Source organism: Pan paniscus, chromosome 19, assembly GCF_029289425.2.
Source record: "Pan paniscus chromosome 19, NHGRI_mPanPan1-v2.0_pri, whole genome shotgun sequence".
Taxonomy (NCBI): domain Eukaryota; kingdom Metazoa; phylum Chordata; class Mammalia; order Primates; family Hominidae; genus Pan; species Pan paniscus.
Genome location: NC_073268.2, coordinates 52,470,412 through 52,487,492, shown reverse-complemented (window position 1 = coordinate 52,487,492; position 17,081 = coordinate 52,470,412). Strand labels below are relative to the sequence as shown.

The following is a 17,081-nucleotide window of genomic DNA, read 5'->3' as shown; positions in this document are numbered from 1 at the left end:
GCTGACAGGGACTCCGGTGACCTAGCTCGCTCCTCCGCCCAATCGGACGCTGCGGGGTGGGTGGGAGCTTTGCTGACGGAGGTGTAACGACCAATAGGAGGCGGACTTCGTAGGTGTCCCCCAATAGAGACGCGGCAAGGGGGCGGGGCCAAAGGCCCTAAGCTCGGCGTTCCAGAGAGTGGGGAGGGGGCAAGTGTCAGTCAGGACGGGAGTCCGGCGGGTTACAGCGGAGGCCTAGGTGGCAGACAGGGGGCCCGGGCCGCTGCGTGTTGTCCACCCAAGATGGAGTTCCTCCTGGGGAACCCGTTCAGCACACCAGTGGGGCAGTGCCTCGGTAAGGCCGCGTGTGGGGCAGGAGGCTGGGCAACGGCGGCCGCTGATCCGGCTGGTGAGGACCGCGGGCCTCTGCCGGGCGCCGGTGCCACTTCACGAGCGGGCTGGGCCTCCGCCAGCCGCGGGTGCCACTCCACGAGCGGGCTGGGCATCCTGGTCGTCGGGCCTTCGCCGGGCGCTTGTGCCACCTCACGGGCGGGCTGGGCATCCTGGTCGTCTGGCCTTCACTGGGCGCCGGTGCCACCTCACGGGCGGGTTGGGCATCCTGGTCGTCGGGCGTTCGCCGGGCGCCGGTGCCACCTCACGGGGGGGCTGGGCCTTCGCCGGGTGCCGGTGCTATCCCACGGGCAGGCAGGGCATCTGTGTCCTCGGGCCTCCTCCCGGGCACTGGTGCCACCTCACGGGCGCGCCAGTGCCACTCTGCCAGGAGGCACCCCTGAGGCCCAACTTGGACTCGGAGATGCCCCAGGCTTCCCTGCCCATCAAGGCTCAGCCCTTTCTTTTGCTGCTAGAGGTGGTGCCAACTGCTGGTCTGCTTCCCCAATGCGCTTTGGGAGATGCCACTGCATGTGTCTTTATCCAGCCCAGCAGGCTCACTGCCACTGCCCCAAGGACCCAGTTCTCCCAAACCCTTTGTGGGATGTCACCTTCTTCTCCATCTTTGTCCCTCCTCTTCGGTACCAGCAACCCTCAGACTGGGCACCCTCCCAGAAATGCCCCCTGCTCCGGGACTTGCTAATTTGAGCTGCAACTCAGCTGGGCTGTAGGAGGGACTGGGATAGGAGGAGGGGCTCTTGGAGGGTGATTATCTTGGCAGGGGGATGGCATGCCTGCAGTGCCTCCCAGGAAAGAAGGGAGGCTGTGTTATTTAATGATAAGAGCCCTGGACTGGGAATCATGGAAGCCTGGACTCTAGCAGTGGTTTTGTCAGTGACTCCATATGACCTTGTGCCCTTTCTGGTTTGAAGTTCCCCTGTCTGTCAAAGTGTTTGGAGATGAGATGTGATAGATCCTTTAAAGTTCTCAAGTTTTGATATTCTTTGTAGTACTCTGCACATTGACTGTTGCTTCCTCCCTCACCTCATATTAAATTTACCAAAGCTGAAATCTTTTGTTGGCAATGTAGAGAGAATGGTACTCAGCATTATCTGTTAATCCTATAGGGGGGATGTGGACACCTGGGGACACCAGAGATGGCCAGAATCATGGATAAGGAAAGCCCAAAGTATAGGTAAAGGAATACTGAAATGGCCACCATATGGGACTTCCTTACTAAGAAAGCAACTTGCCCTTTTACCCAAGGCAGTGGCTTATGCCACTTGATCAGTCAAGAATGCTGATTAGTTTGTTTGAAAACTGGATTCCTCCTGGTTGGTCGAAGGACTGGTAAAACGTCTTTTATGAGCCAGGATCTTTGGTGTTCTTATGGGCCTGATTTCAGCAGTAGTGATTTGTTTATTTTCTGCTTTGCTTATGAAATTTTAGCTTACTTTCCAGCCTTTAGTGGAGCCTATAAACTTATTGAGGTCTCTCCTGTTGGCTAATTAGCATTTAGGAGCCTTTCTTTACTTTCTGGCGTAGTATCTTTTATAATGCATGAGGGACCCCAAAAGAGTGTTTTCCCACCTTTTTGACATCTTGTCTCTTGCTGCCCACAGGAGAGTCTCTGGATTCTCACTTCCTTACTTCTTCCCCATGTCCTTTTCCACTCTCTTCAGGTGCTCTTGCATGGCAGCCACACTCCAAAAACTAATTTCCAGCCAGTTAATGGAGGGAGCCAGAAAACTTGCGGGAATTGTTTTCCTTTCTGTCCCCTTTATAATAGGAAGCTCTACACCTTTAAAATGACAAGGTAGTAAATGAGGGGTAGAAGTTAAAGGGGATTTAAAATACAAATGTGGTTGGGTGCGGTGGCTCACGCCTGTAATCTCAGCACTTTGGGAGGTTGAGGCGGGCGGATCACAAGGTCAGGAGATCGAGACCATCTTGGCTAACACGGTGAAACCCCGTCTCTACTAAAAATCCAAAAAAAAAAAAAAATTAGCCAGGCGTGGTGGCATGCGCCTGTAGTCCCAGCTACTCGGGAGGCTGAGGCAGGAGAATTGCTTGAACCCGGGAGGCGGAGTTTGCAGTGAGCTGAGATTGTGCCACTGCACTCCAGCCTGGGCGACAGAGTGAGACTCTGTCTCAAAAAACAAACAAACAACAACAACAACAACAACAAAAAAAAACCAAATATCAGAGATATAGGGATATATAGCAAGTGGAAAGAGCTTGATACTTCTGTCAGGAAGACCTAAGTTGAATTTTGACCTGGCCCCCATTTCTTGGCTGTGTGACCCCAGAAAATTGTGTTGCTTTCTGAGGTTTAGTTTGTCAGTCTTCTGAGAGAGAGAGAGAGAGAAAGATTCCTATTCACAGATTAATGTAGTTTAAATGAGATAATGTATGAAAACACTTAGCATAGTATCTGGAACATAGTAGAAGCTCAGTAAATTGAAACTGCCACTGTTAATAACAGAATATTTAAGTTAGGGTTGGATTTTCTATCTGGAGAGGGTATGTGAAACAACTGGCCCATCTGTGACCTGTGAAGGAAAATACCCTACCAGGCCCCAGGATTCACCATTGCTCATAAGATGCTTGACTAAAGATGATGATGGCTCCCCACTGCCAGGTAGCCAATAGGTCATTTCAGTTCAGTTCAGGTAAATGATTAATGGACAGAATTAGGTTCTAATGTATATTCTGTACTGTTGTGACAAAGTGTCAAAGTGACTTTCTTGATATTTAGTGTTGTTAGTATTCTTTTAAAAGAATGTGCGGGGGTGGGGGATTGGTGGGAGGGAGGGGGAATACAGAAATAAAATAACAACTACAAAGCTAATGATTAAAAACAGCAGCTGTAGGCTGGTTGTGGTGGCTCATGCCTGTAATCCCAGCACTTTGGGAGGCCAAGGTGGTGGATCACTTGAGGTCAGGAGTTGGAGGCCAGCCTGGCCAATATGGTGAAACCCTGTCTCTACTAGTAATACAAAAATGAGCCGGGTGTGGTGGTGGGCGCCTGTAATCCCAGCTATTCAGGAGGCTGAGACAGGAGAATCGCTTGAACCTGGGAGGCAGAGGTTGCAGTGAGCCAAGATTGTGCCACTGCGCTCCAGCCTGGGCGACAGAGTGAGACTCTGTCTCCAAAAAAAAAAAAAAAAAAGGAGAGCTGGTCCCTCTGTGATCCCTGTCCTCAATGGATTTACGGTTTCAGGAGAGAAGACAGAGATGCATGAAACAATGAGTGGTGTAGATTGTAAGTGCTGAAGGAGTCAGAAACAATTCAGAAGAGGCTGGGGTGACAGGGACTGGCTTCTTTGAGTCTGAGGGCTGTTCATAAAGGATGGGTAGGAACTCTGCATGCAGAAAACAATATCATTGGGCCTAGGGACAGCTGAATGAGGCAGGGAGTGGGGCACAGGCACATCTGTGAGCACCAGTCTGAATGGAGCAGAGGTGGCTGTGGGGAGTGGTGGCAAGTAGGGTTTGGGCACAGGAGGAAGCCCTGCTCTGGATGGGTGGCATCAAAGACTACATTCTTTTTTTTTTTTTTTTTGAGATGGAGTCTCACTTCATCACCCAGGCTGGAGTGCAGTGGTGCGATCTAGGCTCACTGCAACCTCCGCCCCACAAGTTCAAGCGATTCTCCTGTCTCAGCCTCCCAAGTAGCTGGGATTACTGGTGCCTGGCACCGTGCTGGGCTAATTTTTGTATTTTTAGTAGAGACAAGGTTTCACTACCTTGGCCAGGCTGGTCTTGAACTCCTGACCTCGTGATCCACCCTCCTTGGTCTCCCAAAGTGCTAGGATTATAGGAGTGAGCCATTGCGCCCGGCCCAAAGACTACGTTCTTTAACTGACTTCAACTTTTAGTCTCTTTGGACCTAATTTTCCCTGCTTATAAAATAATACTTCTCAACAGCTGCATGGGGCTTACACCTAAATAATTTTGTCTGTTCACTTCAGTAGGCAGTTATGAGTGCCTGTGGGGGGCCAGGCCTGTGCCAGGCTCTGGGGATACAAATATTAACAAGCTGCTCTTAGGGAGCCTTCGGTAGAGGTAACATGCTCACAAAAGGTGTCCTGGGTCTGAGCAGTTGGTGGAGTAATTCTTACTCTGTCTTATGCGTGGGCCTCATGTGAACATTCTAACCTGGTACGATTTAGTAGAACACTTAGCGTGTTCATCTCAAGTTAGCGGCTAAGACCACAGTCTGACATAGTTAACTGTGCATTTCTTGCATCCATCCCGCCCTTTATTCTGGAGGGCAGTTCCTGAGTAGAAAGCATGGTTTAGGGAGAGAGTAAGCTGGACAGGTGCGGTGGCTCACACCTGTAATCCAGCACTTTGGGAGGCCGTGGCGGGTGGATCACCTGAGGTTAGGAGTTCAAGACCAGCCTGGTTAATGTGGCAAAACCCCATCTCTACTAAAAATACAAAAATTAGCTGGGCATGGTGGCACGCGCGTATAATCCCAGCTACTCGGGAGGCTGAGGCGGAAGAATCCCTTGAATCTGGGAGGTGGAGGTTGCAGTGAGCCGAGATCGCGCCATTTGCACTCCAGCCTGAATGACAGAGCGAGACTCCATCTCCAAAAGAGAAAAAAAAGAGAGAGAGAGAAAGCCTAGCCATGGTGTGCGAGGCTAAGAAGTGTGGTGGAAGAAAGAGAACTTACTTGTATTTCTTAATTTTCTGTTCTGCAACAAGCTTCAAAATGTTAACTGTCTTAATCTCAGCCTTCCACAACTGCTTGGAGTTGGATGACATACATGGGGAGTTCCCCAAGTCAGGTCCATTGTGTCTGCAGCAGTTTGCAGTTTTCCTTGTGTTGGCTAGAAAAAGTTTTCAGAAAATCCTTTTCCAAGAGTAAAGTTTAGATTCAAAGATCAGTGAGTAGTTAGTTAATTCTGACCAGAATATTGGGGGTGGTGGGCATGTATTCTCTTCATTGTTCTGCTTTAATAAACAGGCAAGAAGCAGATATTCTGTTGCAGAGTTTGTTTGTAGACTGACTGGTGTTGGACATAAACTACTTCATAATATCCTGTGAATGGTAGACGTTTAACCTGGCTATTTGTACCAAGAATAGTTAGTTGTCCCTCAGATTGCTATGTGTATTAGGGTTCTCTAGAGGGACACAACTAATAGGATAGATGTTTATATTACGGGGAGCTTGTTAAGGAGTACTGACTCACACAATCACAAGATGAGGTCCCACAGTAGGCCATCTGCAAGCTGAGAAGCAAGGAAGCCAGTCTGAGTCCCAAAGCTGAAGAACTTGGAGTCTGATGTTCAAGGGCAGGAATTTGCAAAGCCCTTTTGCTTCAGTCATTTTATTTAGTGTTCACAACCTTGTGAGATATACAGGAAGATAACTGGAAGGAACTTATAATTATTAAGTACCAACTATACGCAAACTCTGTACATAGAATCTCATTTAACCCTCACAACATTTAACTATTTGGGTGTTATCATCCCTGTATCACATAAGGAAATCGAGGCTCTGAGAAGTTAAGAGACTTGTGCAAGGTCAATGGCAGAGTGAAGCCTAGAATCTACTCCTGATCCAGTGCTCATTCTGTGCTGCCATTTATGTTACTTTTTGCGCTCAGAGCTCATGATTCAGCCTCAAGGGAATCACCTGGAGGGCTTGTTAAAAGTGGATCCTACCCTCAGAGTTTCTGTTTCAGTAGGTTTGGGGTGGGAAGTAGCATTCTACGTTTCTGTCAAGTTCTCTAGTGATGCTGATACTACTGGTTCACTTCGAGAACTGTAGTTCTTGCTTTGAAGTTCTGTTTCTTTAATCTTTTCTTTATCTTTCTTCAAACATTAAATGTAGGTTTTCTTGTGGACAGGCTAAAAGAGTGATTATTTAGAATTTGTTCATTTATTCATTCAGTGGCCCTGTACTATCTGTATATAGCAAGCTGAGAATTTCCCAGTGTGTAGGTATCTAAATTAGATCAGATAGAAAGTAGTTGCAAGATTGGATAGATAAATGCAGTTAAGGAAATGTAGGAGGGGAGGGGTGACCTCAGGTGGTAATAATAATAGCTAAAGGCTTTGGGGTTTTTTGTTTGTTTTTTTGTTTGTTTGTTTTCCAGATGGAGTCTTGCTCTGTTGCCCAGGGTGGAGTGCAGTGGCGCGATCTCAGCTCACTGCAACCTCCACCTCCTGGGTTTAAGGGATTCTCCTGTCTCAGCCTCCCAAGTAGCTGGGATTACAGGTGCCCACCATCATGCCCGGCTAATTTTTGTATTGTTAGTAGAGACAGGGTTTCACCATGTTGACCACGTTGGTCTCAAACTCCTGACCTCAGATGATCCACCCACCTTGGCCACCCAAAGTGCTTGGATTACAGGTGTGAGCCACCATGCCCGGCCCCGTTTTTGGGGTTTTAAAAAAAGTTTAATGTTGTATTCCTATGTGCCAGAGACTGAAGTGGGCACTTTATACATCTTGCAGTCATTCCATCCTCACAACAATGCTGTGAGGAAGGTACTGTGATTATCTCCATTTTCAGATGGGGACATTAAGACAATGAGAAAGTATGGAACCTACCTAAGGTCACACAGCTAGCAGTGAGGGAGCTATAGTCTGAATGCAGCATTCTGGCTCCAGAGCTGGTATCCTGTCATGCTGTGCTGCCCTCAGCAAGAGTAAAGTGAGGAGGAACACTGTAGGAGGGAAGGAAGAACTCAGGAAAACTCTGAGGAGGTGGTGTCTGCTGAGCAGGGCTTTGATGAATGGGGAGGATTTGGTTTGTGTAGAAATGGAAAAGGATGTTTGGTTTCTTGGCAGAGACAACTTGAGCAAATGCTGGATGTTAAGAGGTAGGCGGGGGTGATGGGATTTATTCTGTGTTCCTAGCAAAGGGGAGTGATAGGAGGTGAGACTGGGAAGGGAGGATAAGGCCTGATTGTGTGGAGGGCTTGCTTCATATGTTGGCTAAGTAGTTTGAACTATTTTTTAGAGGTACTGGGGAGGCATGAAAGACTTCTAGGGAGGGGAATAGCATGGAAGCATGACTATCATTACAGAGGTAGGGAGATTTCTCCTTAGCAGTCACCAGAAGATCATTCTCTCTACCATGAAAGCCCGCTTCTGTGCAGAATCGGGGAGGGAAGGTGGGGGAAGGAGGGGGGATGTCAGCTGTGGTCAAGGATAGGGACACTGTCTATGAAGCCCCCTCAGAAACAGAAAGGTGCCAAGGCAGGTTGATGGAGCATTGAGAAGAAGTCTAGTCTAGAGCATTTGTCCTTAATTGCCTGGACAGGTCTTAAAACCCCTGACATTGAAAGTCACGTGGGGCGTCAGCCTGCTCCTCCTCCTGCTCTGTTTATCATATACAATGACAGGGCTGACCTATTCCCAGGGCTTTTCTAGAGGAATGCCACTACTTAGGAGTGGGCTATCGGAATATCTAAAATTCTCATATAATTGTGCTTTTTATTTATTTATTTATTTTGAGACAGAGTCTTGCTTTGTCGCCCAGGCTGGAATGCAGTGGCACGATCGTAGTTAAAGCTTCAACCTACTGGGCTCAAGTGATCCTCCCGCTTCAGCCTCCCAAAGTGCTGGGATTATAGGTTTCAGCCACTGTGCCCAGCCTTTCATTGTGCTTTTTACAAAACGATGTATAACCGATAGAAAATATGGAAGATATAGAAAAAATGCAAAGGAGAAAAAAATCTCCACAATGTGCGTCCTCACAAATTTGTTGAGATGCTTATTTCACATAATGGAATACTTTTGTATTTCACTCTTCATCTTCTCATGCCTTGAAGAGGTGACATTGTAGAACCACTTTTAGCATATTTCTGTATAATCTACATTTATTTATTTATTTACTTGGGATATTAGGAAAGGAAAACGGTGTAAATACATTGCCCAGAGGAGCATCAGTTAGGGGTTGTTGCTCTTGACCTAGCAGATAAATCACCCAGAAATGTTGCACTAACCTAGTAGTCTGAAAAGATATAAATAACATTCAGGCTTTTCCTGCTGACCCAGCTTGTTGAGGTTAAAAGAGGCAACTTTTAAAACCAGTCTCAGACTTGGTTACATATGTTATTGCTCCCTCCAACCTTCTTGATTTAGGAGATTCTCTGCTTTTCTCCATTCAGTCATCAAGCCTGATGCCCATCAGCCCTCACCTCTTCCTACAGGCAGCCTTCCTAGACCACCCTGTTTATGGTGATGAATCTCTTCTCTGAGCTCACAGTGCTTGCTATCCATATCATTCATTTGGCTCTTCTCTTATCTGTAAAATAGAAAATATTACTTGTCCTCCAGGTTTTTGTGACGATTAAATGAGATAATGTGCTTAAAATCCCTAGCACGGTGTCCTGCAATCAACTAATATAGACTTCTTGATTCCTTCCCTCCACTGTTACTATTGTTATTTATCTTGTGTTATTTATCATGTGTTTATTGCCATACCTTCTGAATAAGGCTGGAGGCTCCTCTACTTTCTGTTTCCTTGTGACCTTCACAGCACATGGTAGAGTATATTCTTCATAGTTATTCACTCTTTTTGTCACTGGTATTTAGCATCTTTGAAAGCTAACATTACTAGCCATCATTTCCTGGCCCCTCACCATGTGCCAGGCACCTTGCTGAGTGCTGTGCATACTTATCTCATTAAAAAAATTTTTTTTTCTGGAAGCACTGTTATCTTCATCTTACAGGTGAAGAAATAGAGACTTAAAGGGGTTCAGAAACGTGCCCAAGGTTTCCTGGCTCAAGTAGGCGGAGCGGTCCTCTCCAGCCAGGGGCTCTAGCTCCAGCGTTTTTCTTTGTTCATGTTGCCTTTTAGACATCAAGCATGGTCTGTTTCCATTTGGACAAGAAGGAGCCTAAACTGATTTCAAATAGGAATTCCAGAAAGATAGCATAGTTCCACCAATAGGAATGTGGATTCCCATTGCTCTCTCTTTGTTCTCTTCCAGCACTTAGCACTCTTTGTTCTAGATTGGAGTCAGTCCCATCTTTGCTTCTCGATGCGACTGCTTTTGTATGAGTCCAGTAACTGTGCTAAAACTCAGTTTCCCAATCTGTAAACTGTGGTGGTGAAGGGAGTACAAGAACACTTGCACCATCACATCTTACAGGGGTCAAGTGAGTATGTAAAAGCAAAATGTGTTGTTATGTTTTACATCATTTAGACTAAATGTTCCATGAGGGCACGTGTTTCTATTTATTCTTTAAAAAAAAAACCTGATAAAATATATATAACAAAATTTACATTTTTTTTTTTTTTTTGAGACGGAGTCTCACTCTGTTGCCCAGGCTGGAGTGCAGTGGCACGACCTCGGCTCATTGCAACCTCTGCCTCCCAGGTTCAAGCGATTCTCCTGCCTCAGCCTCCCAAGTATCTGGGACTACAGGCACGCGCCACCACGCCCAGCTAAATTTTTTGCAATTTTAGTAGAGATAGGGTTTCACCATGTTGGCCAGGTTGGTCTCAATCTCTTGACCTTGTGATTCCACCCACCTCAGCCTCCCAAAGTGCTGAGATTACAGGCGTGAGCCACCACACCAGGCCCAAAATTTACAATTTTAACTGGTTTTAAGTGTGCAGTTCAATGGCATTAAATATATTCACATTGGGCCAGTCGCGGTGGCTCATGCCTTTAATCCTAGCACTTTGGGAGGCCGAGGCGGGTGGATTGCCTGAGCTCAGGAGTTCGAGACCAGCCTGCGCAACACGGTGAAACCCTGTCTCTACTAAAATACAAAAAAATTAGCCGGGCATGGCAGTGTGCGCCTGTAGTCCCAGCTACTTGGGAGGCTGAAGCAGGAGAATTGCTAGAGGAGGAGGTTGCAGTGAGCTAAGATCGTGTCACTGCACTCCAGCCTGGGTGACAGAGCGAGACTCCGTCCCTAAAAAAAAAAAAAAAATGCAACAATCACCACTAGCCATCTCTACAACTCTTCTAGTCTTGCAAAAGTGAAACAATATCTCCCTGTTCCCTCCTCCCCCCAGCCCCTGGCAACTACCATTTTACTTTGTCACTATGAATTTGACTACTCTAGGAACCTCATATAAGTGGAATCATATATTTATTATGAAACGTCATATAAATGGAATCATATAGTATTTATCCTTTCGTGACTGACTTCACTTGCATAATGTCTTCAAGTTTCATCTCTGTTGGAGCATGTCAAAGTTTCCTTCCTTGTTAAAGCTGTATAATATTCCATTGTGTGTTTATACCACATTTTGTTTATTCATTCTTCCATTGATGGTCACCTGAGTTGCTTCCACTTTTTGGCTATTGTAAATAATGCTGCTATGAACATGAATGTACAAATATCTATTCATGTCTGTTTTCATTTTTTTTTTTTTTTTTGAGACGGAGTCTCGCTCTGTTGCCCAGGCTGGAGTGCAGTGGTGCAATCTCTGCTCACTGCAAGCTCCACCTCCCGGGTTCACGCCATTCTCCTGCCTCAGCCTCCCGAGTAGCTGGGACTACAGGCGCCTGCCACCACGCCCTGCTAATTTTTGTATTTTTAGTAGAGACAGTGTTTCATCGTGTTAGCCAGGATGGTCTTGATCTCCTGACCTCGTGATCCGCCCGCCTCGGCCTCCCAAAGTGCTGGGATTACAGGTGTAAGCCACCGTGCCCGGCCCTTCAATTTTTTTTTTAAGAGACAGGTTCTCCTTCTGTCATCCAGGCTACAGTACAGTGGCATGATCATAGCTCCCTGCAGCCTCGAACTTCTGAACTCAAGCAATCCTCCTGCCTTAGTCTCCTGAGTAGCTAGGACTATAGGCATGCACCACCATTCCCAGCCAATTAAAAAAAAAATTATTTTTTTGTAGTGGCAAGGCCTCCCCATGTATCCCAGACTAGTCTTAAACTCCTGGACTTCTCGGACTCAGGTGATCCTCCCATCTTGGCCTCCCAAAGTGTTGAGATTATAGGACGTGAACCCCTGCACTTGGTTCATTTTTTTTTCTTTATAGTAGCCATCCTAATGGGTATGAATTGGTGTCTCATTGTGGTTTTGATTTGCATTTTCTTCATGATTAGTGATATTGAGCATCTTTTCATGTGCTTGTTGGCCATTTGTATGTCTTCTTTGGAGAAATGTCTGTTCAAGTCCTGTGCCTAGTTTTTAATTGGGTTTTGTTGTTGTTCGGTTTTAGGAGTTCTCTATATATTCTGAATATTAATCTCTTATCAGACATGTGATTTACAAATATTTTCTCCCATTCTGTGGGTTGCCTTTTTATACTGTTGATAGTGTCCTTTAATGCACAAAAGTTTTAAGTCCAGTTTCTCTACTTTTTTCTTTTGTTGCTTGTACCTTCCGTGTCATGCCCTTATCTTTCAGTCGAATCTAACACAATGCCTTAAAGATAAGGATGGTGCTATTAGTAGCAGTCAGAATGTCTCTCCTTACTAGGTACTGGGTTATGTAGTTTACATGCATTCTTTTCTTTAATTCCCACAACAATTCTGTAAGGCAGGTATTATCACTCTGTTTTGTTTTTTTGGAGACAGACTCTCACTGTGTCACCCAGGCCTATCAGTCATATTTTAAAAGACTAGGAAACTAAGGCTTAGAAGTGAAATAACCAGCTGGGCTCAATGGCTCATGCCTGTAATACTAGTATTCTGGGCAGCCAAGATGGGAGGATCACTTGAGCTCAGGAGTTCGAGACCAGTCTGGGCAACATGGCGAAATTCCGTCTCTACAAAAAAATACAAAAATTAGCTGGGCATGGTAGCATGCACCTGTAGTCCCAGCTACTTGGGAGGAGGCTGAGGTGGGAAGATGGCATGAGCCCAGGAGGCAGAGGTTGCTGTGAGCTGAGATTGTGCCACTACACTCCAGTCTGGGTGACAGAGCCAGAGACCCTGTCTCAGAAAAAAAAAAGTCAAGTACCTTCCTCAAGGTCTGTGGATTATCAGTGGCAGAGCAGGGATTTGAACCCAGGTCTGTAGGCAGCAGAGCTGGTGCTCTTAACCACTAAACCAGAGAGCTTAGTATTGTTTGTGGGATTGAGTGAATGAATGCCTGAATGAACTTGGTAGCTGAAAAATCTAGTAATAGTTGTCTTAAATCCAGACCTACACTAGTATTGTAAATTATGTACTCAGTTTCAGTTTTCCTCCCGTAACTCAGTGTACAAGTGTCCTCTTCATACCAGTAAGTTTTCTGAGAATTTCCTCGAAGGACGTGCTTTCTTATATCCTCGCTGAGGCACTTCTTAGTAATGGAAGACCTGTGTATTTTACTTTCTCTTTGGATTTGCCTTAGAACTACAGTGATGGATGGAGGAAAAGACGGAATTTAAACAGATGCTAAATTGTCTAACTGACCAACTTGCTTTTAAGACATCACCAGCTGCTCTTTTAATCATTAATGAAGCATAAGCCTTGTAGTCTGGGAGGCATGTCAAAAATTCTGTTTCGGGTTTTGGTTTAAAATTGAGTGTAATGGAGAGAGACTGATTCTTTCATCTCAGAGAATTGGGCTGTCTTTGAGAGCTGGGGACAAGAACTGGGTCCTGTAATAGGACACTGTGGAGTTTTTTTTGCTGCTCCTCAAAGGAGAGATCACACAGATTTCTGGCACGTCATTAGTCGAAATAGGAAATGAGGCCTGAGAAATGATGTTGCTTGGGGTTTGAAAGCTGAATTTGCTAGTGACTTCCAGAGAGCGAGAGTCTCCTATGCTAACTGTGGAAATTCTTAAACCAGCAATTCAAAGAATCAGAAGACTCTAGTTGAAAGGGTCTTAGTGGTATTTGGTCCAACCCTCTCATTTTTACAGGTTGTGGAAACAAGGCCAGAGAGGGTGTCTGTGATGTATGACATTTCTGACAGCAAATGTGCAGGGATTTTTTTGTTGTTTTTGTCTTTTTTCTGATATCAAATGGATGTCCTACAATTGAATTCAGTTCTGACACTAACTACCTGGAGCTGGTGCGGACCCCAGAGGTTAAGGGCTCAGTCCCACAAGACTGCCCCCACTTCACATGCCAGTCACAAGTTCCTGGTTACCATCTGTACTTCCCATGACCGGCTATAAATTGGGGATTCCCGTGATGCCTTCCCCATGTTTGATCATATGCTTGAATGGCTCACAAAACTCAGGAGAACACTTTACTTACATTTTCGTGACAAAGGATATAACTCAGCAACAGCCAAATGGAAGAGATTCATCGGGCAAGGTGTGGGGAAGGGGCAGAGAACTTCTGTGCCAGCCTCCCAGCACCTTTATGTGTTCAACCTGGAAGTTCTTTGAACCCCATCGTTTAGGGGTATTAATGGAGGTTTCATTATGTGGGCATGAGTGATTAAATCTGGCCATTGGTGAATAACTCAACCTCTAGTCCCTCTCCCCTCTCCGGAGGTAAGGTGGGATGAGGGTACGGCTAAAAGTTCCAACACTGAAATGTACCTTGGTCTTTCTGGCTAGGGAGCCCCAATCTCATTAGCCTACAAAAGACACTTATCTCTCAGGAGATTCCAGGGGTTTTGGGTGAGGTGTGCCAGGAACCTGGACAAAGACCAAATATATATTTCTTATTGTATCACAGTAGGAGACTTGCCAAGGTCCCACAGTGAGTCAGTTTTATGACTCTTACATGTCTTCCTATTTAGCTCACAGCCTCTTGCCAGTCATTTAGATATTTGTATATGGGCAGGGAGGGTAAGCATGGGGTAGTAAGTCTGTCATTTTAATGTAGTGGAAATTTTCAACTAAGCCTCATGAAGGTAAATACATTTTATTGTTTGAAAGTTTATCTCCTGTTTTTGACTGGGCTTGGTTGGGGGTACTATTTAGCTCTAGATTTGATGGTTTAAATGAAATTAGCTCATAAAATCACCGATGGTCTTCTGTTTTATCTACTATTTCTGGCACTGGTCCAGACCAGAGAAACCAATCCCAGGCTAGGACTGGGAAAGTCTGGGACTGTTCACTGCTCTGCTGCTGATTTGCTGTGAGACTTTGGATGGGGCACATCCTGTCAGTTACTCATTTGAAGAGCATGGTTTGTTCGTTCGTTCGTTTTGAAGAACAGAGTTTGAACAAGCTTTCCAAGTTCATTTCAGACCTAAAGCTTAAGGCCCAAATCAAAGTGGCTTTTAGTTTTTCTTTTTCTTTTCTTTTCTTTTTTTTTTTTGAGACAGAGTCTTGCTCTGTTGCCCAGGCTGGAGTGCAGTGGCGCAATCTCGACTTACTGCAAGCTCCACCTCCTGGGTTCACGCCATTCTCCTGCCTCAGCCTGCTGAGTAGCTAGGACTACAGGCGCCCACCACCACGCCCGGCTAATTTTTTGTATTTTTAGTAGAGACGGGGTTTCACCGTGTTAGCCAGGATGGTCTTGATCTCCGGACCTCGTGATCCGCCCACCTCGGCCTGGGATTACAGTCGTGAGCCACCACGCCTGGCCTAGTTTTTCTTAAGACTTACAGCTTTCCATGAGACTATACATACCTATGAATCATATGTGTGTGTACATGTGTGTGTATAGCCTGTGATATGTAAGTATACACACATGTAAATACATGCACACAGGTAAATATATACATATACATATTTTATATATATTATATAAATGTTATACTTTATATATATTTTGTGTAAATATATATATATTTGCCTTCTAATGATTTTCATTGAGGTAGTTTACTTGTAGTAAAATGCATACATTTTGTTATAATTTTGACACATGCTTACAAGTTGTCACCTTACCCCATCAAGATACACACTGTCAACCTCACCCCAGAAAGCTCCCTCAGGTCCCTTCGCAGTTAATCCTCACCTCCAACACACTGCAGAGGGAACCACTGATCTTTTATCTCTTCTAGAAGTTCATGAGTGGAGTCATACAGTATATGCTCTTTTGTGTTGAATCCCAGTGATATTTTGAAGAAGAATCATATGCATTGTTTTCTCTACCTGCCATTTTGAAAGGCTATATAAGGGAGTGGTGGCTCATGCCTGTAATCCCAGCACTTTGGGAGGCCGAGGCAGGAGGATTGCTTGAGGCCAGAAATTTGAGACCAGCCTGGGCAACATAGCAAGACCCTGTTTCTACAAAAAATTTAAAAATTAGCTGGGTGTGGTAGTGCTACTCCCTGTAGTCCTAGCTACTTTGGAGGCTGAGGCAGGAGGATTGCTTGAGCCCAGGAGGTGGAGACTGCAGCGAGCTATGATTGTGCCACTGTACTCTTGAGAGGTGACAGCGTGCTGGCAGCCGTTGCTCGCTCTCAGGCGCCTCCTCAGCCCCGATGCCCTCTCTGGCTGTGCTTGAGGAGCCCTTCAGCCCGCCGCTGCACTGTGAGAACCCCTCCCTGGGCTGGCCAAGGCCGGAGCCGCCTCCCTCAGCTTGCAGGGAGATGTGGAGGGAGAGGCACGGGCGGGAACCGGGCTGCGCGTGGCGCTTGTGGGCCAGCGCGAGTTCTGGGTGGGCGTGAGCTCAGCGGGCCCAGCACCGCAGGCCCCGGGCAGTGAGGGGCTTAGCATCCAGGCCAGCAGCTGCGGAGGGTGTGCCATTCCCCCAGCAGTGCCGGCCCGCCAGTGCTGTGCTGGAATTCTCGCCGGGTCTCAGCGGTCTCCCGGCGGGGCAGGACTCCGGACCTGCAGCTCACCATGCCTGAGCCTCCCTGCCGTGGGCTCCTACGCGGCCCGAACCTCCCCAAGGAGCGCAAACCCCTGCTCCACTGCACCCGGTCCCATCGACCACCCAAGGGCTGAGGAGTGCAGGTGCACTGCCGGGGACTGGCAGGCAGCTCCACCTGCGACCCAGGTGTGGGATCCATTGGGTGAAGCCAGCTGGGTTTCTGAGTCTAGTGAGGACTTAGAGAACCTTTATGTCTAGCTAAGGGATTGTAAATACACCAATCAGCACTCTGTGTCTAGCTCAAGGTTTGTAAATGCACCAATCAGCACTCTGTATCTAGCTAATCTGGTGGGGACTTGGAAAATCTTTGTGTCTAGCTCAGGGTTGTAAACGCACCAATCAGCACCCTGTCAAAATAGGCCAATCAGGTCTCTGTAAAACAGACCAATCAGTTCTCTGTAAAATGGACCAATCAGCAGGATGTGGGTGGGGCCAGAGGCAGTAGTGGTAACCCACTTGGGTCCTTTTTCGTGCGGGGGAGGCTTTGTTCTTTTGCTCTTTGAAACAAATGTTGCTGCTTACTCTATGAGTCCACTGCTTTTATGAGCTGTAACACTGGCTGCAAAGGTCTGCAGTTTTTCTCTTGAGGCTGGCGCAGACCACGAACCCATTGGGAGGAATGAACAATTCCAGGCGGTAGGAGCGAACAACTTCAGACACGCTGCCTTAAGAGCTGTAACACTCACCGCGAAGGTCTGCAGCTTCACTCTTGAAGCCAGCGAGACTACGAACCCACCAGGAGGAAGAAACTCAGAACAGAGCTGAACATCAGAAGGAACAAACCCCAGACACGCCGCCTTTAAGAACTGTAAAACTAACCGCGAGGGTCTATGGCTTCATTCTTGAAGTCAGTGAGACCAAGAACCCACCAATTCTGGACACACTCTAGCCTGGGTGGCAGAGCAAGACTCCATCTCTTAAAAAACAACAAAGAAGAGGCTGGGCGCAGTGGCTTACGCCTGTAATCCCAGCACTTTGGGAGTCCGAGGCGGGAGGATCACGAGGTCAGGAGATCAAGACTGTCCTGGCCAATATGGTGAAACCCTGTCTCTGC

At 46.5% G+C, this 17,081-nt stretch overlaps 1 protein-coding gene across 9 annotated transcripts in view; it reads left to right on the top strand.

Moving 5' to 3' along the window:
• The first annotated feature begins 127 nt into the window (after nt 1–127).
• The window catches only part of TOM1L2 (target of myb1 like 2 membrane trafficking protein), a 127,130-nt gene continuing 110,176 nt past the window's right edge, over nt 128–17,081 (top strand). For 3 of the 9 annotated variants that reach the window (XM_008960884.4, XM_003808783.4, XM_008960883.4), the window contains exon 1: nt 128–334. In XM_008960884.4, coding sequence (XP_008959132.1) covers nt 283–334 — 52 coding nt within the window. In that variant the 5' untranslated portion in view covers nt 128–282. The remainder of the gene's footprint in view (nt 335–17,081) is intronic. The other 6 variants (XM_063599188.1, XM_008960886.6, XM_003808786.5 and 3 more) reach the window with 5 other exon arrangements.